Source organism: Hibiscus syriacus, unplaced genomic scaffold (genome assembly GCF_006381635.1).
Source record: "Hibiscus syriacus cultivar Baekdansim isolate YM2019G1 unplaced genomic scaffold, ASM638163v2 tig00002840_pilon, whole genome shotgun sequence".
Classification (NCBI taxonomy): Eukaryota; Viridiplantae; Streptophyta; class Magnoliopsida; order Malvales; family Malvaceae; genus Hibiscus; species Hibiscus syriacus.
Genome location: NW_024061947.1, coordinates 3,190,415 through 3,215,000, shown reverse-complemented (window position 1 = coordinate 3,215,000; position 24,586 = coordinate 3,190,415). Strand labels below are relative to the sequence as shown.

The 24,586-nt window shown below is 35.4% G+C and overlaps 1 protein-coding gene across 1 annotated transcript; it reads right to left on the bottom strand.

The window, feature by feature from the left end:
• Positions 1–16,811: 16,811 nt before the first annotated feature.
• On the bottom strand, positions 16,812–19,344 carry LOC120154462 (ribosome biogenesis protein NSA2 homolog). Its single transcript, XM_039166213.1, is given in 9 exon segments — positions 16,812–17,096; positions 17,193–17,244; positions 17,332–17,556; positions 17,700–17,768; positions 17,898–17,941; positions 18,022–18,146; positions 18,893–18,960; positions 19,028–19,147; positions 19,318–19,344. Coding segments are annotated over 9 exon segments (798 nt in total). The 3' UTR covers positions 16,812–17,028.
• Between the last annotated feature and the right edge of the window lie 5,242 nt (positions 19,345–24,586).

Genomic DNA, 24,586 nt, shown 5'->3' with positions numbered 1-24,586 from the left:
CCCCAATGTACTATGAGCAGAGGTGGGCGATGGGGACACCGACCATTAATACTGGTAAAGCCCCGAGGTCAAATTTGGTCGGAGAGACGATGACGGCAATGGAGGCGGCGTCGATTGTGTTCAAGAAAACAAACCCACATTACTCTCACTTGCTCTTGCACCACGCCCAAGAGGTACATCAAAGACCTTGTTCAAAAGAAGTTTCATTTATGGGTTTTGCTTTTTTGAGTCGGAAGAAGAAGAAGTTGTCATGTTAGAGAGTTAACGGAGTTAACTGTCATGTTAGAGAGCTAACGGGTTAACTGTCACGTCAGCAAAAACAAACGGGATGTAACGGCAGGAATAGAAATAAAAATGAATTAAAAGTTCGATGATTATATTGTAAGTTTCAAAAGTTGGGTGACCAAAATGCAATAATCTTAAAAGTTTGGGGACTATTTTTATACTTTATCTTTATGAAAAATAAGAATATAATTAATTCGAATAATTATCAATATATGAGCCGTAAACCGTTTAAATATAATACGATTTTCTGGATTCTAATTTCCACTAGTGCTAGTCCGAAATCGATCCTAATCCTTGCCATAAAAGGTAAGCTCACCTGCTCGAAGTTCAACGGCAACAGTACCCACCCCTTATTCGCTTCATTCAGTCAAATTTAATTTCTATACATTAACCAATTAATGTATTAATGAGAATCAACAAATTTTGATTAAACAAATCAAATTTTCACCTAATGAAGCATTAATAAGAATAAAATAATTTCCAAAATTACTATTTTAATTAAAAGAACATTTTAATATTTATCCTTTTAATTCTGAAACAGAATTGTAAAAAAAAGTTTAAATTTAGGTTAAAATATTCACAAGCCCACAGAGGGTTCGATCAGTTCGGACATTCATGTCACCCATATCGCGCATGTATACACGTTTACGAACCAACAATTGGTTAAACATTTTGCAACCCCTAGATCTAACCTATGCGTTATAACCAGATCTAGCGGATCACAATTAAATCTTCCAAAATATTTTTCAATAATATAAAACCATATTACAAATAAATATCTTTAAAATATAGTTGATAATACTAAAATGCAATTCCAAATAATTAAAATCATAAAAACTGAATAAAATAAAACATTCTAACATTTCCAAAATATAAGCACATGTCACCCAAAATAAAAGCAAATCGGAAGATAAAAACATTATAAGAAAAGGTACAATATGAATGTTTCGATCCTCCAAGTGTCAGGTCTGGGCTGCCTATCCAAAATATCTGAAAGAGAGAAGTTTGGGGGAGTGAGCTAGGGAGCTCAGTGTGTTCCAACAATGTAAAAATAAAACATAAAATTTATATTTCAAAATCAGTTTGTCAATAAAGTCATGAAATGTCAGTAGAGGTTAGAAAATCAGTTTAGTTCCAAATTGTGGAAACGTCAGTAGTGTTTTTAGTTTAAAATTTCATAACTGCCCTCCAACCGAACACCATATGCAGTTCCCCAGAACTGCATCCAAAAGGACTTACCCTAGGCCCGAAGGGCGTAGGTTCCAACCTAAGGGATCACTTTGGGTCCATAAGGTCTTACCTTAGCTGAACTGTAGGTGCCCATCTGATGGGAGTGCCCTCAGACCCATAAAGACTTACCCAATGCACACGGCAAAAGATCCACCCTAAGGGGGTACCTTAGGGTCCATAAGGTCTTACTACTAGGCCAATTAGGCCCAGGAGCCCACCCAAGAGTCGCCTTAGGTCCATAAGGAATTACCAGCTCGATCGATCTGAACCTATATAAGGAATTACCAATTTGATCGAGCTGAACCTGTAGAGACTTCATACTAAATCCCAGAGTACTCCGGAGAAAATATTTTTCAGATAGTAACCAGTGATAGCAGGAAATTAGAGTTCATGCATATTTATTTATCAATAAAAACAGTAACCAGAGAACATGAATCAGAGAATCAACCTTAAACTTTAGTAAATTAGAAATCATACTTTAAATAAGATAAATCATACGGAATAAAGTCAAACAGATAGACACATTGCAAATCAGATAAAACAATCATGTGCACATGGTATTTCGAACAGATATTTAAAACAGGTATATAGCGCACAAGGAACACACCTCGCAAAAAGTATCAGTCTGGGATATCTATCTAGCACCAGCTTCACTACGCTCTTCGACTGAACGAAAACCTAAGTTATTACAGAATAGGGTTATAATCCGAGTAATAATCTAAACTGGATATTTAACAAGGCCACAAAACTATACGATTATTCACGGGCTCTCGTGGACGGGTAGACCGGGAGGAACCATGTCGAGCATACGAACGATTAGGAGATCCCTGAGTACCTTAAATATTCGATAACATTAATTAGTCATTGACCTTCGGTTAAATTAGATGCACTAAAATAAATACTAAGTTTCCATATGCACGCTCGGGTTTACGGGTCAATTTGAAGGCTTTCGGGTTCGAATTTGGAAAAACAGACTTCGAATTCGGACATAGAGAGTCGAAAAACATAAAATATGACTTTTCGAAAAATTGACTTTTTGGTCAAAGCTAACGGTCAAACTGATCAAAGGTCAAAGTCAAAGTCAATGGGTTTGGTCAACTGTAAATGGGCAGGTCAACGGTCAGGTCAAAGTCAATGGGTCGGGTTGGGTTGGGTTGACTCGGTTCAGGTCAAACTGACCTGGTTTAGACCGGTTTGGTTCGGGCCGGTCTAGATCGACTGGACTGGTTTAAGAAGAAACCATAGTTTAGGGACGAGCCCCATGAGCACACGACGGTGCGTGGTGGCTCATGGTAATGGCGATGAGGGTCAGGGGCGGTAGCTGAGCACTCCGATGGCATCCAATAACAATTACAACACTACGTAACTCAAACATCAACAAAAAATCGCAATGGTTAACCGAAATAAAAATGTTTGGAGGCTTACCCACGGTGGACGGACAAAACGATGACGGTGGATGATGAACCCGTATGGGTTTTGATCATAACTGACTAGGGAACACAATGCTGGGGGTGGTGAGGCACACTAACGACTGGAGCAATCATAAAACAAGTTTATCTGAGGAGGAGGAGGAGGGGATTCGGCGGAGCTTTAAATGCTCCTATATGGCAGATGACGGGGGTATTATGATAACCGGTTGGGTTTGCTTCGCGACGGCCCGACGCTTTAGATGGTGTCGGTGGTGCACCACGATGTCGGTCAAGGTGGTGAATTATAGTGGCTAACGTTTGGGGTTAAGGTAAATAATATAGGGGTTTAAGGGGTTGGAGATTATTTATGACACAGGGGGAAATGGGGTTCTAGGTATTAAAACCTAAAAATAAAATAATTAATATATATATTATTTTAAACTCAAATAGGGACCTAGGTCAGTCAGTAGGGGTACGGTCGGCCATACCTTAGGTCAAGGGTTCAAGCTTGCATAACCCTTATCTTTCATTTTTTTTAATTTTATTGTTAGATGAGTATGGGAAAATTACAGGGCTTGTCCCTAAACTTCTCAAACTTTCACAATTAACTCAAAATTTTCAGAAACTTATAGTTTACTCCTTAAAATTAATTAATTTTAATAAATTTTAATTTAATTTTGGGGTGTGACACATTTTCCTCAACAACATTTGGATCAGTTTCTCATTCAAAGATCCAAAATTATCAATTTTTCCATCAAACCCCCACATGAATGAAATTGATCATTTTATCAAAAACTCTTTGATCCGATGTGGTGATACACTCCACGATCAATAGTTTCATAGGATAGGTAGGTTTCCTCCTTTGAACCTTCACTTGTGACAACATATTTACTTTATTAGCTGACTAGTAGACGCGATGTCCCTAAATTATTCTACCATTTGTGTAAATGATGATATACTTCACATAACTACCATTATAACAAGAATTTTAGTTCTCATGGGTATGCCTTTAAAGCATGAACATCACCTGTTTCTACAAGAGTTTGAAATAACTATGCCCAATAGTCTCCTTGAAGAGGCCCCACTTTATTCTCACATAGGTGACATATGTTGCTTAGCTTACCGAAGCACACAATGTTCGTTAGAAGCTTTGTTTAGCCTATACCAGTTTGATCACTGGTTACATTATAAGAATGGACTTGGGATGAGAGACCCCCACAATAACCATACACAAATTATAAAATTAGGTTGTCCCATTGGACCTAGTTATTGGGATCCCCAATCAATTAGGTATAGTTTTCCTTTACATAACACATTTAATTTTTCAATGGGCTTTGGTCTCATTCCTTTAGATGTTTTCTGAACTTGATCTCGATTTTAACCCTTTTGTTAGTGGATCCGCAATGTTATCTTTTAATCTTATAATATCAATATAAATAACTTTATTTGAGATGAGTTCTCTAATGATATTGTGTCGGTGATGCATATATCTCAATTTACCATTATACATAAAGTTTTGTGCTATACCAATTTCGTTTGTTTTTAATATATGAATATTGTTGGCACGAACTTTGACCATTCAAGAATATCCTCCAAGAAATTTTAAAGTAATTTAACTTATTCTTCAGACTTATCTATAGCTACAAACTCAAATTCTATTATGAATCTGGTTATATTCACTTTTTTTAGATTTCTATTACACGACTCATCTTTTTAATGTGAAACACATTCATTTGTGTCTTTGATATCTTGAACATTTTATATTCAACTGACATTATAGTATCCTTATGGAATAATATGATCCATAATCTTGAGCATACATGATATATCTCAATTCTCTAACAATCCACCGGTTTGAGATTTATTTTTGTTTCCTTCGATAAAGAGATCATATCTTTACAAGACACTCCCACATTTTTAAGTAGTTGTAGAAAAGTTTTTCTACCTTCCCATAATTCATACTTGTCATTTTCCTTTTCGGTGAATCTTATTTAAAATGCAATTAGCTGAAAATAGCTTCTCCACATGTTCTATGATAACTCTGAACATTTTATCATTGCGCTCATCATTTCTTTTTTAAGATTTAATTCTTCCACTTTGCTACTCTATTTAGTTTAGGAGAGTATGATGGTTTCACTTCATGAATAATATCATGTTGTGCACAATATTAATCAAATGGTTCAATGTATTTACCACCATAATCAATTCTTATATTCTTAATATTTTTACTAAGTTGGTTTTCAACTTCTAGTTTATAGAGAATAAATTTTTCTATAGCTTCGTTTTTGTTATTATAAATATATAACAATACTTTTGCTATCATCAATAAAAGTAATAAAATATTTATTCCTTCTTGTTTGTAGAAGTAGATCAAATAAACCCATTAAAATTATAGAAATTATATTCTCAAAATTTATTTTTAAGATCTCACTTTACAAACATATTGAGATTTTCAAGAAATAAATTTAACGATTTATTATTTTCTTACAAAATAGAATCATATTTGATTCTCAAGGAAATAAATTTAATGATTTATTTCCTTTCTTTTTTTTCCAAAGTAAAATCATACATGATTTTTCAAGAAATAAATCCAATGATTTATTTCATTTTATAACGATTGTATCAAGAACAGGAAATGAACAATGAATACTTGACTGCATTCCTTCACAAGTATAGAAGAATAGCTTATATAAGCCTACTATCCTAGTTGCTATATCTACAAGAAAACTTAACAGAAAAAACTGACTAACATAATTATTTTATTAATACCCCATTCTCAAGTTGGGACTGTATGAATGTTAAGAAGTCCCAACTTGTCCATAAACACACGATACATGGGTAGACGTAGTGGTTTAGTAAAAACGTCAGCCAATTGATTTGAAGATCAAATTTTAACAACTTAAAGAAACCTAACTTAACTTTATCTCGTACAAAGTGACACTCAACCTCTACGTTCTTAGTGCGCTCATGAAAAACTCGATGGGTGACAAGATGGACAGCAGCTTGGTTATCACAAAACAAGTTGACATGATCAATGAAAATATTGAATGAAGATAACAATGAGGTTAACCAAACTAATTCACAAGTAACCATAGCCATAGCACAATATTCAGCTTCACAAGATGAGCTGCTAACAGTGGCTTGTTTATTTGATTTCAAAGAAAGAAGACTGCCGCCAAGGAATGTGCAAAAATCCGTTGTAGAACGCCTTGTATCAAGACATGATCCATAATCTGAATGAACAAAAACACTGAGTTGTTAGGTCGAATCAACAGAAAAGAAAAGGTCGAGACCTAGTGACTGCTTTAGATAAAATATAAGATGTTTTAAAGCAACCACATGAGGCAATCGAGGAGCAGACACAAACTTACTCAGTAAATGTAAACAGTATCCGGTCTCATGTTGGTGATGTATAACAGTTTGCCAATCAAACGACGATACTATTGGGATCAGATAACAGCTCACTTTCATTAGCATTGAGTTTCAAAGAATGTACCATAGGGGAGTCAACATGTTTCATCCCTAAGTGACGCCAGACATAATAATGATTATCCTGCAAGTGCTCCAACAGATGATTCACAAGAGAAAATTCGCCCAAAAAAATCCAGAGAAAAAAAAATCTATAGGGTTTAATAAAATATTATCAAATCAAACAACCCCAAAATCAGTCCACAAGCCGGACTGTTATAGCCAAAAATCGTCTTTATTCGAATTTTGCCAAAAATAGCAAAATCCCGAAAATCACTCTAAATTGAAATTCGAAATAAAATAAGCAATCTCCAAAAAATCCGGCCTAAATCGGATTTAAATTGACTTCCTAATTGACAATCGAAATATTACCATAAATAGTAAAAAATATCTAATTCTAGTGATTTGGAGGAAAAAATGGCAGAATTTGAGGTTTAAAAAAAGGCCACATGGAGTGTAGCTCATGTGGAGAGCGTGCGCGTCGAAAAGAGCTTTCCGTATTGGGGTCTTATGCGCGATTCTGACACCTGTAGCCAAAGTTATTGCCAAAAGACTGAAACATACTCAAAACGACCCCAATGAGGAACATGTCACAATCAATTCCCGCCTTTGCGCTGATCTGCCAATTCATGGTATCTCAGCGCCATCAAGGTGCAATCTGATAGCTCGGCATCATCTGTCTCGGATCCCCCTGCATCAGTCACCCCGGGTTGGAAAGAACTCGTCCTCGAGTTCAGAGTAGTGTCATCAGAATCCACAAAATAATGACTCAGGTGCTTCACATTAAAGACATCAGAAGTCTTCAAGTGGCTGGGAAGGCGCAACCTGTAAGCATTATCATTGATCTTCTGCACGACCTCAAAAGGTCCAATCTTCCGATCCTTAAGCTTATTATACACACCAACAGGAAAACGATCACTAGTTAATACAGCCCAAACAAAATCACCAACATCAAAAAGTACCTGACGACGATGATTGTCGACCCGAGTCTTGTACTTTGTATTGCTCTCATGAATGGTTTGTTTCACCTGCTCATGGATACCCCGAAGATACTTTGCCATCTCATCTGCTTTAGGACTGAAACGACCTATACGTGGAATAGGGGCTAAGTCCAGCACCCCAGATGGGTTCTGACCATAGACAATCTCAAATGGGCTTAAACCTGTGGTTCTGTTTTTTAATCTGTTGTAGGCAAATTTTGCCTGAGGCAATGCCAAATCCCACTGCTTCGGCTTCGTTCCTGCCAAACACCTCAAGAGGTTTCCCAAACTTCGGTTCACCACCTCGGTCTGGCCATCCGTCTGGGGGTGGTAGGCGCTACTGAAATTCAACTGCGTTCCAGTTTCCCCCACAGGCTCTTCCAGAAATGACTGATGAACTTAGTATCACGATCTGAAGTGATGGATCGAGGAACACCATGTAAACGCACAATCTCCTTGAAATAGAGATGGGCAATCCGGTCAGCATCCATAGTCTTTCTGCAAGCTATAAAATGAGCCATCTTGAAAAACCTATCAACCACAACAAAGATAGAATCCAAGGCCCTTTGGGTGCGGGGTAAGCCTAGTACAAAATCCATGCTGACATCGAACCAAGGAGCTTCAGGAACAGGTAAGGGAGTGTACAAGCCCGCATTGGTGAGATCTCCCTTAGATCGCTGCACACATAACAACGGTCCACATAATGGGCCACATCACTAGTCAACTTGGGCCAATAAAAGTCAGAAGAGATAAGGGCCAAGGTCTTATCTCGGCCAAAGTGTCCCTCATTATGGAGTTCACTTATAATTTGCTGCCTCAATGAACAATCTGGAATGTTCAACTGTAATCCACGAAACAGATACCCATTATGCAAAACAAAATCATGACGGTGACCCTCAGTTACCTCCTGAAATATCATTCCAAATGAAGGATCAGCTGCATACATATATGTGAACGTCTCAAAGCTTGCAACTTTAGTACTCATGGTGGTGAGAAGTAAGGTACGACGGCTCAGGGCATCTGCGACGCGGTTCAAACTCCCTGCTTGGTGCCTCAGCGTAAAAGTGAATTCTTGCAAGTATGCCACCCACTTGGCATGACGTCTACTCAGCTTGTGTTGTCCATTGATGTACTTCAAAGCCTCATGATCGGTAAACAGAATAAACTCCTTCTGTACTAGGTAGTGACGCCAATGCTTCAGGGACTGAACTATGGCATAGAACTCCAGATCATAAGTGGAATAATTTTTCTTTGATCCCGATAGTTTTTCACTGAAAAAAGCAACCGGACGATCTGCCTGACTCAGAACACCACCAATGCCAACGCCAGATGCATCACAATTTACCTCAAACACTTTGTCAAAATCTGGAAGTGCCAAAACTGGAGCCTCGGTCATCTTCTGCTTGACCAATTGAAAATTGGCCTCTGCCTCCTCAGACCACTGGAAATCACGCCCCTTGAGGCACTCTGTGATAGGGCGATCAGAGTACTGAAATTTCTAATGAATCGGCGGTAAAAAGACGCCAAGCCATGGAAACTTCGGATGTCATGTAAGGTCTTTGGTCTGGGCCACTCCAAGACTGCATCTACCTTTAACTGATCTGCATAAACACCATCAGTAGACACAACAAAACCAAGAAAAGTCACAGAAGTAGTGAAGAAAGAACACTTCTTTTGATTGACAAACAAGCACTCCGTTTTCAGCATCTCAAAAACAGCACGGAGGTGATCGAAGTGTGAAGTTCATGTCGGACTATAAACAAGGATATCATCGAAGTAAACTACAACAAATTTCCCCATAAAAGGCCGCAAGACCTGATGCATAAATCTCATGAACGTACTGGGCGCATTGGATAGCCCGAAAGTCATGACCATCCACTCATACAACCCTTGTGGCGTTTTAAACGCCGTCTTCCACTCATCTCCAAGTCTTATTCTGATTTGGTGGTAACCACTCTTAAGGTCAATTTTTGAGAAGACCTCAGAACCAGATAGTTGATCCAACATATCATCTAGACGGGGAATTGGAAACCGGTACTTAACTGTAATTCTGTTGATCGCTCGGTTGTCAACACACATACGCCAAGAACCATTTTTCTTTGGCACTAGCAGAGCAGGGACTGCACATGGGCTCATACTCTCTCGGATATAGCCCCTCTCCAATAACTCTTCCACATGTCGCTGTAACTCTTCAGCCTCTTTGGGACTGAGGCGATATGCTGGTCGATTTGGCAAACTTGACCCAGGAACAAGGTCAATTTGATGCTGAATATCCCCTAATAGGTGGTAGCCCAGGAAGAAGATCCTCTGGCATCAAGTTAGAGAATTCTGCTAGCAGCCGCTGCACTTCTACTGGTAAATCTGCATCCACGTCTACTACATTATTCTCGCAAGGTAGTAAGGCATAGACCACGTCGCCATGCTCAATCTCATCTAAAAACCTGGACATAGAAAGCAGAGTAGTATTATGGGTTACTGGGGTAGGAGTGAGTCCTTCCCGCCGGGGTGCCAACACAATCTTTTTTCCCTTGATACTAAGAGAATATGTATTCTTCCGTCCATCATGAATGACACTGCGATCATACTGCCAGGGTCGACCCAACAATATATGACACGCATCCATAGACACAACATCACACCAGGCATTATCAAAATATTTCCTACCAAATGAAAAAGACACGAGGCATCGCCTATCAACTGTTACCTCACTGCCTTTATTTAGCCATGACAGCTTCTATGGCTTAGGATGACGGTCCGTCTGCAACTGCAATTTCTGGATAACCTCCTCGGACACTACATTCTCACAACTTCCGCTGTCAATGATCATTTTGCAGACTTTATCTACAACTGTGCAGGTCGTGTGGAAAATATTGGTTCTCAACCAATCGTCCCCTGATTCGCCCTTGGGAGTAAGTAGACTCTTGCGAACGACCAGAGTCTCATGACCATCTCCATACAGCACATTATCAGTCTCATCATCGTCATACACGGGTTCGCCAATCTCCTCAGTCTCGTCTTCCGCGTTTTCCTCAATCAACAAATTTTTGCCCTTTTGACTAGCAGACTTCCTACAATCAGTCGCCCTATATGCCCTTGTTCACCACAACGAAAACATCTAATAGTAGGGTTAGAATTACCATGCGGTGGCTGTTGAGCAAGACGGGAATCCTAAGGATGAACTGGTCGACTGTTGTGATCATTCCTGATCACTGGTCTCCTGTTTTGTTGTTTTTCAACAGCAAGTGCACGCTGGTAAGCTTCCGAAACACTCCACAGCGAATGAAGGCTGAGGACATCTTGTAAGGGCTGGCGTAAACCCCCCAAATACCGCGCCACCATTTGCTCCTCCGTCTCAGATAAATCGTTCCGGGCGACCAATTGGTAAAACTCCTCCGTGTAATCATCGACTGATCGTGCACCCTGCCTCAACGCATGAAGTCGCTGAAACAAGGTTTACGTGTAGCCGAAGGGAAGGAAGTGACCCTTCATCTTTTTCATCATCTTCTCCCAATCAATGATCTTGGCCTTGCTCTGTCTTTCTCGTGAACGTCGCAACTGTTCCCACCACGCAGATGCTCTGCCCTTGAGTTTGATGGCGATCAGTTTCACTTTCACACGATCAGGGACTTCCTTATATTCAAAAATACGCTCTACTTCATTAATCCAATCCATGAATCCCTCGACCTGTAACGTACTAGAAAACTCAGTGAGATCAACCCGAAAACCGAGGTCTCCATGACGCTCTTCCCGACCACGGTGTTCCCGGAATATAGCACGATTATGATATGGGTTTTCGAAAGTGGAATTGATATCGTGATCAGAGGCCTCACGATCCTCGAAATCCTGCGCCGCCAGGCGCTGAGTTAATTCTGCTACTTGCCTTTGTAAATCCGCAATCATCACATCCTGAACGTTGCGATCACGACGTTGGGCTTCCTCATTCGGAACCTGCTCACGACGACCACGACCACGACCTCCAGCCATTGAAACTAGTGAAATTTCTCAGGAAGATGTTGAAGCACTGATACCAACTGACGCCAGACAGAATAATGATTATCCTGCAAGCGCTCCAACAGATGATTCACAAGAGAAAATTCGCCCAAAAAAATCCAGAGAAAAAAATCTCTAGGGTTTAATAAAATATTATCAAATCAAACAATCCCAAAATCAGTCCACAAGCCGGACTGTTATAGCCAAAAATCGTCTTTATTCGAATTTTGCCAAAAATAGCAAAATCCCAAAAATTACTCTAAATTGAAATTCGAAATAAAATAAGCAATCTCCAAAAAATCCGACCTAAATCGGATTTAAATTGACTTCCTAATTGACAATCGAAATATTACCATAAATAGTAAAAAATATCTAATTCTAGTGATTCGGAGGGGAAAACAACAGAATTTGAGGTTGAAAAAAAGGCCACATGGAGCGTAGCTCATGTGGAGAGCGTGCGCGTCGAAAATAGCTTTCCGGATTGGGGTCTTATGCGCGATTCTGACACCTGTAGCCAAAGTTATGGCCAAAAGACTGAATACTCAAAACGACCCCAATGAGGAACATGTCACAATCAATTCCCGCCATTGCGCTGATCTGCCAATTCATGGTATCTCAGCGCCATCAAGGTGCAATCTGTCAGCTCAGCATCATCTGTCTCGGATCCCCTACATCACTAAGCAACCAGTATCTTCCAAAAATTGTAACGCATATTTCCTTTGAGACAGAAATATCAGTCTTGTTGCGAGCAACTTCAAAGCTTAGGAAATAACGCAAAGGACTAGTACTCTCAGCTTTAAATGACGCTGCAAAAAAAATCTTGGATCCCAGTCAAGAGTTGCAAATCATTTCCAACTAGGACGATATCATCTACATAGACTAAAAAAACCACAAAATTATCACCAACACCTTTTGTGAACAAGGAATACTCAACAAGATACTGTTGAAAGCCAAATTTTAAAACAACATTCGAAAAAGCAGCAAACCATTGTCTGTAAACCTGCTTGAGTCCATATATAGACTTGTGTAGTTTACACATCATATTTGAACCATGCAATTAAGTGTTATATCCGAGAGGTAATTTCATATAAACCTCATCTACCAAGGCCCCATTCAAAAAGGCATTATTAACATCTAATTGGAGAAGATGTTAATCATGCACGGCTGCTAGAGTAAGAAGTAACCTGAAAGAAGTCATCTTAGCCACAGGTGAGAAAGTGTCCATGTAGTCAACTCCTTCGACCTGTGTGAAATCTTTAGCCACTAACCTCGCCTTGTAACAATCAAACGTATTATCAGCCTTGTGCTTAATGCGATAAACCCATCTACAATCAATAGGCTTATTTCTTTCAGATAGAGGAACTATGGACCAGATATGTAAAGATTCCATCACTCGAAGCTCTTCATTCATCGCTTCTCTGCAGGAAGATGATTTTACTGCTTGATGATAAAAAAAAAGTTCAACATGGGAAGAAACATTAGCTATAAAAACCAGAGTACTCAGGAGATAATTTTGTTGAAGAGAGATGATTTTCAATAGGATAACTACAAGCAGTACTACTATTGCAGTAATACATTTACAGGTAGGAAGGTTTCTGAGATACATGAGCAGACCTAAGATATGGCATTTGAACAAATTGTTCTATAGCAAACAGTCTCAGGAACAACAGATTCAGTAGGAACATGCACCGCATGCACTAAATCATCAACATGAGATGCAACAGGTTTTTATTGATCATCCAACGATTCAGTTTACTTAGAATCAAAAGAGCAATTAGGAGAGTCATTCAATAATTCAGGTTCTTGTAAGGAATTTTGAGAAGGAAGATCAACTGGATCGAGAACAACATTTTGCAAAGAAAATTCTTTGAAAAGATCAACAGAATAATCTTGCATATGAATGCCATGAAAAGGAAAAATATCCACATGAAACACAACATCTCGAGAAATCACAAACTTCTGAGACTGCAAATACACCTTGTAACCATTCATACCAGATGGATACCCAAAAAATACAACAGGTAAGGCGCGAGATGAAAATTTGTCTCGTTAAGACTTTAATGTGGAAACAAAGCAAAAACAACCAAACGTATTTAAATGACCATAATCAGGTAGATAATCATTTAAAATCTCATATGGAGACTTCTTTCCTAATTTGGGTGAAGGAAACCAGTTAATAAAAAAGTTGCAGTGAGAAGACGATCGCCCCAAAATCGAATAGGAACTCTCAATTGAAAGAACAAGGCTCGAGCAACTGAAAACAAATACTGATGTTTTTGCTTGATAATTGAATTTTGTTGAGGTGTCTCAACACAAGAAAGCTGGTGTAGTATTCCCAAGCTAACAAAAAAATTAGTGAACTTGAGTTCAGGCGCATTGTCAGACCTAAAATACTTAACATCAAAACCAAACTGCCCCTTTACCATAGTAAGAAAAGTTGGAATAATAGAACCAACATAAGATCTATGTTGAAGCAGATAAGTCCAAGTTGCTATAGAAAAATCATTAACTAAGGTTAAAAAAGAAGTTTGCCTAGAGTAAATAGTATGCTTGTAGGGACCCCATATATCACAATGAACAAGATCAAAAAGCTGCTTGCTCCGAGTATAAGAAGTAGGTAACGGTAATCTTTATTGCTTAGCCAAAGGACAAATCTAAAAAAAACTCATTTCATTAATATCCTTCAAAGACAGCATTTTTAAGAAGATAAAGCACACTGGAACTAGGATGCCCTAGTTAATTATGCCAAGAAGTTGAAATATTACAATAAATGCTATTACAAAAGACATTAGAAAAAGAAGGAAACAGCTGCAGCAGATACAACCCTTAATGCATCCCACTCGTCCCAATCACACGATGCAAGTCTTGAATTGAGCATTTTGTTTTGGAAAAAAGCACATTGAAATCAGAATTACATGTCAAAGAACTACAAGATAACAAGTTAAAATGAAATTCTGGCACAAATAACACATAATGGAGCACAAAGTCAGAAGAAAATCTAACTGTTCCAGCAAAACCAACACTGATGACAGATTTGTCTGGTAAAATCACAGAACCTCCTGAGATGGGAACCATGGACTCAAAAAGCAATCGTGAAAAACAAACGTGCTTAGACGCACCAAAATCCAATAGTTTGATTTCTCAAAATTCAAGCTATTTATTTGGGATAAAATCTCACCCTGCATAGTTGTGTTTATTGAAGATGAAAGGGTGTCACAGGATGACACAACCTGTAGTTGAGAAGTAAGCATTGAAATGAGCTACTGACGCTACTGAGGAGTCAGCTTCACTGGTCGAGGGATCTTTTTGATGAGTGGTGTCAGTTGAAGCAATAACTGAATTTGCATGAACATGATTGACCACCTTTGACATTTGAGGAATTAGAAGACCAATTCTTGGAAACATATCATGGGGGATAATCATGTAACTTGTAACATTTATCCCTAGCATGACCCAAAAGTTGCAGTAAGTACACTTTGTTCGATTCTTGCGAGTTCCATGAGTAGTCTTAACAGCAAAAATAGTCTCAGTAACATGAGTAACACCTTTAACTATGCGTTGGTTCTCTTCTTGTAAAATCAAAGAAACGCCTTTGATATTGATGGCGAAGGATCCATCAAAAGGATTTTCCCTCTGATGTGAGAGTAAGAATCATTTAATCCCATCAAGAACTGAATAACTTATTCTTGTTTTTCATCGAGCATTCGATGTAGCCCCCCACAATTGCAAGTCAACACGTACAAACTTGCTTGATAGAAAAAAGCTCATCCCAAACAATCTTGAATTGAGTGTAGTAAGTACTTACAGTCGATTGACCTTCAACCAAGACATTGAGAAGTTTCTTTGACTGAAACAATCTAAGCCCATTTGATTGCTAAAACCAATCAACAAGGTTCTTTCATATCTCAGCTGTAATTGTGTGATAGAGCAAACTGGCAGCTATATCTTTGGAAACTAAATTCAAAATCCAAGAATTCACAAGATTGTTAGCCCTAGTCCAAGCCTGAAACATCTCGGTTGAAGAAGGGTTAGGAGCAATAATCGACCCATCTACAAACCCTAACTTGTTCTTGGCAGAAAGCGCCAGCACCATATATCTTTTCCAACTGTGAAAATTATCAATGGACAAATGTTGGGTAACCAAAATCATGTCTGGATTATCAGATTTATGCAAGTAGTAGGGGTTGCTTCGATTATCGAAACTATATTTCAAGTCCAAATGAAAGCGTGATGAAAAAAAAAAACTGGTACCATATAATGATTGTAACAAGGACAGGAAATGAACAATTAATACTTGATTGCATTACTTCAAAATTACTGAAATAATAACCTAAAGAAATATGAAAAAAAAACAAAGATGAGTGGCTTACCTAATTAACAAATATATTTACTCAAATAATAATATTTAACATAAAACATCATTTTTTATTTAATAATACCAAAATCTCTTTCATAATTTAAATCAAATGTTTTGATTATAAAATTAATAATATAATATATGAATATGATTGTGTGGATTCATTTGAAATCAAACTCACATGTATCGATCTTTTAAACCTTAATAATGCTACTTTCCTATTTATCTCACGTGACTATGCTCCCATAAATTTTACTCCACAAGATTCTAAGTGGGTAAAAGACACATAGTCTCACGTGTCCTCGAGTTTAAAGAAGATCATATATATTTTCTTATTGAATAAATTTTAGTTAAAAATATAATTATATCATTTTTATTATTTAAAGCCTATTCTCTAGTTCTTTTACTTTGGTTTCAATTATAAAATAAAAATTTTAATAAAAAATTAGTATAAAACAAAATATACTTTAAAATACTGTACTACTAAATTATACACAAATTACATTTGAGTTTCAAGTAAAATTCAATATTTAAAATTATAATTAACTTGACAATATATTAGCATTGAAATGAATTTATTTAATTATATTTATTTAAAATTAATTAGGCGCTATTTAGATTATTTCAATGAATTTGTTTGGTTAAAATATAAAATTAATTTGAATACTCAATTAAGCTTTCTTATTTTTAATTCCCGTTAAGGTCCGACTCAAACCTAAAAATCAAATTCAAAATTAACAATAAAATTGAAACAACCTTTACTGAAGAAACATAATTAACCAGATTCAATCTTAAATACATCCATGACATAAAACTAATCTGTCTTTTGAGTCAACTAAATCCACCCATAAGTTTTACTCCACTTTGACATTAAACTAGGCTTGAATATAAAACACAACCTAGCTTTGTGTAATCCAGAAATCTTTAGTCACGTTTTTCGAAGTTCTGAGTTAACGTAGCAGACAAACATTTGGAAAGCAGGCAGGCAATTGAGAAGGTAAACCCCGGTTGGCTCAAAAGTCCCATGGCCATGAGTGGCCATCTGATTCACGATGGCTTTTGTGGGCAGCTGCCAATATGATCCCACCATTGTTTGTCGGATTTGTGATTCTCTATCCATTTGTTTCTTTACCACTTCTCTCAAATTCCCCAGTACCAATAAACAAAATCTTTTGGTTCTTAAAAGCCGACACATGTAAGATACTTCTAGCAACATTAAATGAAATGGAAGTCATGGAAAGTTGACATACAAACAGTTGATGCTACTCGAACAGTGCTATAACTCTTTGAAATGTCTTAAGCAAACCGCTTAGACGAGCAAAATTGCATTTATACAGCCATCATTTTCTGGGTTATTTGTTACTTGAGCATATTTTCCTGCACTCATCAGAACCAATTCAAATAAGCATTAGAATAATAAAGAAAAACTAGAATATAGATGGTTCATGCATGATTGAGGATTAGGAACTTTACCCCAAACAACTTTCCCAGCTGGTGTGACCAGACCCAATTCACTTACGTTAACCTGAACACGACATAAAGAGAATCAGTACCGACAATGCCGAGTAAACAGAAGTCATGAACAAATTTGTGGGGAAAAACAAAAACTTACCTCAATGATAGTTCCTTTCGTCATAACACCAAGAGAGGTATACATAGGACCATTGGGATTTTTCTTCACCCCAATAATGTCAAGATTGAAGGTACACTTGAGCTCAGGGTGTGTAACATGTGCTTTGGTAAATCGCAATCCTGAAGGACGGATGAAACGCTCATATTTTGGAGGTTTTCTTGTAAAACCAGGTCCTACAAAAGTGCACTTCGTAACCATCTCTTGCTTAGCTGCAAGAATATATTAACATATAAGAACCAGAATCTAGTAAAAACACATCGTTTATCCTCATAAATTGTACAACCAAACTCCAGATACAAAGATCGTGTTTCTTTAATTGTGATATGAGAAAGGGAATAAGCAAATACCTCATACTTACTTTTTCTTTTACCAGACCTGATGACCTTAAACATCTCATCTTCAGCGACCGGCCGGACCTGAAGGACAAAAGCTTGAAGTCAAACAAATGTAGTTACAAAAAAAAAATTAAAAACAGGGTACAGAAGAAAATTTGAGAAAGAACATATTAAGATTAAACAAACAGAAAAGATTGATAGTTTAATTACCTTGGGTATAGGGACTCCATTTTCAGCTTTCTCTTTCCTCTTTACTTTATGGTGTTGCTAAGAACTAGCATTGCACAATGTTATATGCATTGATGACATAAATATAGGTACTAATGTAATAGACTCATCTATCAGCTTACCTTTGCACGTGTGGTGTTTTCACGATCCATAAGATAGGCAGGAATAGCTCCATCTTGAACTTCGTCATCCAACTTTCGCCTAGTTGACGATTCCTCATGCATAGCCAATCTGTTGACATGATGCAAACACAATTCCAAATTCTTTTTAATTAAAAACAGGACAGGAATGAAGCAACAATAGCTTTTTAAAAACAATGTACATCTTAAAGCAAGAAACCAATGTCCCAAAAGGTAAGTTTCATGACTCCTAATTCTTTCATGTAAACAAAACCGCGTAAACCATAGGTATGTTTGACTACTTCATTTACATGTTTGAAGCGGTCATAGAAGAACACCATTCATGTTGCTCTAACTCTTCATTTCGTTTGATGTACTTGTATTCATGTTTGAAACATATTTGAACATAAATGGGATATCAGGATATGGCCTTCCAAATAAATGAAGAAAAACTGTAAAAATTGAACATACATCTCGAACACCAATCCATATCTTACACTACAGAAGCCAGTACATAGCATCCATAATGCAACTTAGATCCCAAAAGAAATACATGCATTAACAAGAGTACCAACTCACTAAGGAAAATCTACAATTATGGACAACATAAAAATGAGAAACCCGTGACAACCTAATAAGTGGCATGAATAAGACATCGATTTAACAAAAGACAATATGTCCACCATCACCATGGACATTAGCACTACGAATTAACCATCAATTCAAATTCAATCAGCTAATAAGATATTAAAAAGAAACAAATAACGATAACCCTTCCCGTTCAATATGGGACACCGAAGCCCTAATTGGAGTAAAAACAATACTGGGAAAATAAGAAGAAAATAACAGAAGACTCGCGTTTTCTTCATTAGGGCCTTCTCAGCATAATTTTTCTTGGCAATCATCTTACCCTTGATACCAAGGGCCTGCCATAACAATGTAACGAAGAATAGCTAAAACAAAAGCGGGGAATGGAAGAAAAAAATTAAAGACCTTTTGAGCCTTAGCAGAACGCTCGTGTACTTGACGAGCTTCCTTCTTACGCTTCTTCTCGAAGAAGTCATGGCGATAACCATGCCTCTTTCTGTGTAGCTCTATGTAATCACCTTGCGGCTAAACACAAATAAACAAGAAAATTAGCAACAGTTACGAAATTCACCGATTCAAAATTAGTTCTTCAAAAGGATAATAAAAAAGGGATAGAATTCGAAAGAAACCGATTCAAAATTAGTTCTTCAAAAGGACAATTTTTGTGGACAAAAAACAAATCGGATTCATCTTACCTTTGGGCTGGACTTAAATGGAATCATAGGCTTGAGATTATAAGTGTTCAAACTGGTAATTCGGTTAATCAACCGAATCGATTTTTTTCTAAAAAGTTTAACTGAATTGAATTAAGTTATGTTAATTGATCGGTTATCGAATTAATCAAAATTTATTAAGAACATATAAATAATATATATTATATATTTAATATTTTTTGTTTATTCGATTAATTTAGTCGGTTAATTCGGTAAAAATGAGTTCAAACACCCATAAAGCTAAATAATATATATATAGATATAATATTAAATATTTAATAATTTCAGTTAATTATGTTAATTAACCGATTTCAAATTGAATTCACTGAAATCGAAATTTGAAAAAAATCATTAACCGTTAACTGGTCGAATCTAAAATTAACCAACCAATTAATCGACCGAAATTTTGATTCAGTCAGTTAATTTGGTTTTAACTAAACAGTGAACACCCTACTTGAGAAGAATAAGTGTTGGGCCAATGACCTCATTATTTAAGGTTTTGTTTATTCAAAACCCCTACAAGACAGCAATTTCATATAATTTTGTTAAAAAAAACAGTTTTATTTATGCTTACATATAAAATGTCTTTTTTAATTATATTAAAAAAATTAAGTCAATTCGGATCTATCGAACGACATCAATAGTAAAAAAGAGTATTATTTTTTTAAAAGCTCTAAATTCAAACAATTACATTATAAAATATACATATATTATCAATAATTGAAAAAAATTTAAAACATATATTATCTTTCTCCACAAACAAAGCACCGACTTTATGAAAAAGAAAAACCATACAAGATAATAATTTGGATTGAAGCTATTCCCTCTTGCTACAAACAAAAAGCTTGGCATATTGACATACGAGTTGGGACCCCCTTTTTTTGTTTGTGCACCAACTAATCAAACGCCACTTTGCACCGCCAATCACCCGTCTAAAAGGAATCATCGATCTTCTTATATATTTGTTTAATTATTAATTTTAAAATTATGATAGGAAAAAGAAAATTAAAAAAAATGGTGAAGAAGTTCATGATTGATCCAATAAATAATCCAAAAGAATTTATACATATATAAATAGATAAAAAGAAAATAATATATATATATATATCAAAAAAGACCTTTAAGAGTGCGGTCAGTCCGTCACCTAATCAATAAGAAATGAAAAACCAGATCAAATTCTAAATTCTATGAAGGCTTCAAACACTGCTAAAAATGAAACCTTCTTGCGATTAAACCAAAGGAAGGTTACAAAAAATACAAATTTAGAATCATAACGCTCAGACAAAAATAAAAGAAAGGGTAATCTCTTCCTCAATTAGAAGACCATCAGAGACGGGTAATCTCTTCCTCAATTAGAAGACCATCAGAGGCAACTAAGGTCCAGAACCCATGCTAATCTATGTAATAATCACTGAAAATGAGCCTCCGCCTACCTGTGCTCTTCTCACTTGTTTTGTTTTCTTCTTATTGAAATTTCCAAAAATTCAATAATAGACGTAACAAGTAAAATCAAAATCACCATAATAATATTAAGAGTCTCATAGTAAACGAGATGTTATTCTCATAAATTCGAATTACTATTTATGTAAGAGGTGTACATTACCAATTAATTAAGGAACTTCTAAAAACCCGAAGAATATAAAGATCCGTGAAGAAGAGATACCTTCCAAATAGGAAACAATTGAAGGGGAAGAAAGAGTCGGACCAAGCTCAATAAATAGGGTAAATTACAATAATGGCCATTTTTGTTTTAGTTTTATTCATTTTTTTCATCAACATTTTTTTAAGTATATATGTGGTTCAGTTATATTATCACTTTATTGTCTTTTAAATGTTGAGACGTTGATTCCTGTTGATTTATGACATGATAAGTTAATGAAAAGAAATTATTTTTAATTTTATTCCTAAACTTTAAAAAGTTTATTTTGCATCCTTTTCTCAACCTCTCTTTCTAGAAAAAGAAAACAAGTTGTATTATCTTCTCTAATACAAATTTTAGACTTGTTATCTCCAGTACCACACTCCTTTTATATGTTCAGTCGCTTCATTCCCTTCTGTTAGCGTTTGATTTGTCACAAATAAAGCTGTAATTTATTAATCTTTGTTTGTAGTATCTCAATACAAAATATAAGCTTCTGATTGTTTTCACTGACTACTTATTTTGGTTCTCTGCATATTGCAAAGCTTCAAGATGAAAACAGAGCCCTCTATCGTCTAACTAAATCAAAAGAAGCAGCTTTGCTTTTTTGGGTAAACTACACATTTACTACAACAACTATCACATTTGTTTCATTTTAGTCACCTAACTATTTTTTTGGAAGGTATAATGCTAAAATTAGCCCCCTCCAATGTTTACTAAAATGGTCATCTTGGTCTCTATTCTTTTTTTGGAGCATTTTGACCCCAAAGTTTCATTTTGGGGGAAAAAGGCCTCTCTATGAATGGAAAATTATAGTTAACAAACGATTAACGCTATAAAATAGGGGGTTTTACTTTAAAATAAAATGTTGAGGGATAAAATACTTCAGAAAAAATAAATGTCAAAGTGACTATTTAGTTAAATGTTACTTTTTACCCTAGAATGAAAGATTTGTGGCCAAAGTGTTAAAAAAAAAAGAATTGCAATCAAAATGACCATTTCGGTAAACATTGGGAATTAATTTTGGCATTATGTTTTTTTCAAAAATATACCTAACGTTTAGTTTTAGTTTTATTTATATTAGTCGTTATTAAAAGATTAACTGTGATGATGATATGTCATCATAGGATAATGTCACATCATCATTGAAAAATTTAAAATACCACATTACCAGTTCTATTAATTTTTTAAAAACAAGTGACCAAAATGAAATCAAAATATAATGTTAAGTATAATTTTGAGAGAGAAAATAATAAAATGATCAAAACTGAATATACTAAACGTGTAATTTACCCTTACTTTCTTAATGAAAGGACCGTACAAATTGTGTTGGTGAAAGCATCTACTGTAGTCTGGTGGTAGATGATCTCCAAAACATAGGGAAGTCTCACGTGCAGCACCCTAATATATGACTAAGAAAATATGCTATCGGAAATGTTATTATTTTTTTAACATTTTCGGTAAAAATTTAACTAAAACATTATTATTTCTAACGGAAATGTTATCATTGAGTTTTTACCGGAAATGTTTAACATATATGGTAAAGCGCTACCTAAAACATTATTTTTTCTAGCGAAAATGTTAATATTGGGCACTTCACCGGAAATGTTAAAAAACATTAATGTTTTAGGTAAAAAAAAAAATATTGTTTTAGGTAATTCTTTACCTAAAATGTTAAAAAAATAATAACATTTTTTGTAGCGTATTTCCTTAGCCGTATATTAAGGATGTCGTGCGGCAGAACTACCCAAAACATAAACCACGAGTTGATGAAGTTATCACAACAGTTATCGACTACGAGTGAGAGGTCCATACAGTTATGTCGTTAGTTTTGTAACGTTAAATGACTACAATGAAATTTTTTAAATAGTTTTATGATTATATTGTTAAAATTAAAATTATGATGATTATATCAATATCAATCTCATAATTAACTGGCCTTTTGAGTAGTTTACCCAATAAAATTTTACCAATATATTTTCATAAAAAATCTAAGTGAATATATTATAAAAATAGCCAAAATAATGATAATGCTCATTTGTTTGAGGTTTTTCATAATATTTTATCTTAGGATTTTTGTCGATCGAACTGATTACGAGTTGAGTAAAGCTTGTTTTGATTCGTGTTCAACTTGACTTTATATTCGATAAGTTACATAAAATAAGACAAATAATACATAATCAATATTAAAAATAAGACAAATAACATTCTTAAAAATTAATAAACTACTCACGAACTTACTGAATCGAATTGAGCCTTGAACGTCATTAAGATTTCGAGTTGAATTTGAATACGAATCGATCAAAATCAAACATTAATCGAATTTGAACTAAATCAAATTCGAGCCGCTCAATTCAGTCAATAACCTTAAGTTTGTGTTGAAATATATGTAGTGTAATGAATATGCCATGTGACTCTAAGAGACTAGCAAAGCGAAAAAATAGCTTGTGAAAGATCATTCTTGGTCAATCATATAACATCATGTGCGTATTACTTTATTATTTATAAATTAAATCAGATCAGAGCTGATTAAAATTTTCAATTAATTAACAGTAGGATATTATGACTTAATCAACAGTCTCTTTGTGTCGCATTGACCAACACTGTGATTTTACATGGGTATTCGATGATGCACATGTATTTCACCAATGACAAGTCAACTCAGTAACAGTGTTTGGATCTAAATCTGAACTAAAATCATATTTAATTCAGTTTATTTGATTTTTGAACTAATCACGTTGTTGATTCAGTTGACTGTTGGTTGATTTTCAGATATGTGGAACGAATAAATTGAACTGGTTGATCGATTAATTTTATTTTGGTTTTGGAAGTGTTTAATTCGACTTTAAAAACAATTAATTACACTCTTAATTTTTCTACTTAATTGAGTTTTAAAAACTGATATTAAATCAATTAGGTTATTGAATAAAAAAATTGAATCAATTAAACTCTTTTGATCAATTTTAATCGTTAAATTCTAATTTTTTTTTAGTTATTATTGTCACGTGAGATAATGTAGTTATGCCATATGAAATATACACCGTATGGACACATGCCTTTAGGTCTATTACATTATATAGATAAGACTATTGATAAGTTCACTCGACCTACTAAAATGAAATTCAAATTTTGGCGATTAGATCTATTTAATTTATCGATCTATTAATAATTATAACGGTAATATAATTGACACAACCAGTTAAAAATATTATAAATATCCCTCAATATAATCGAGAGAGGGATTGAAACCTTATACAATCTAGAGTCTAGACACCATCTAACCAACTCTCTTCCTTACATAAACATCATTCAACAATGGTTTTTTCATTGTTCACGACTCTTTATTCAAATAAAAAGATATCAATAATCAGTAAAATCAATTTATTCGTATCAACACGAATGTAATAAAATTCTAACAATAAGAAAGTTTTGTAGTCATGTGCATTATTTCACTACCCATAAAGGAATTTGAATGGTAGCTTTCTTCCAATACTAGAGAGAATTTATAGAGTTTCTTGAGAATTGTTTTCTCCTTTTTTATCAAGAGAAAATTATCATTGTTTTCTCTTTGGTAGATCGAGAGAGGTTGTAATTCCTATTTTTCTCATAGTG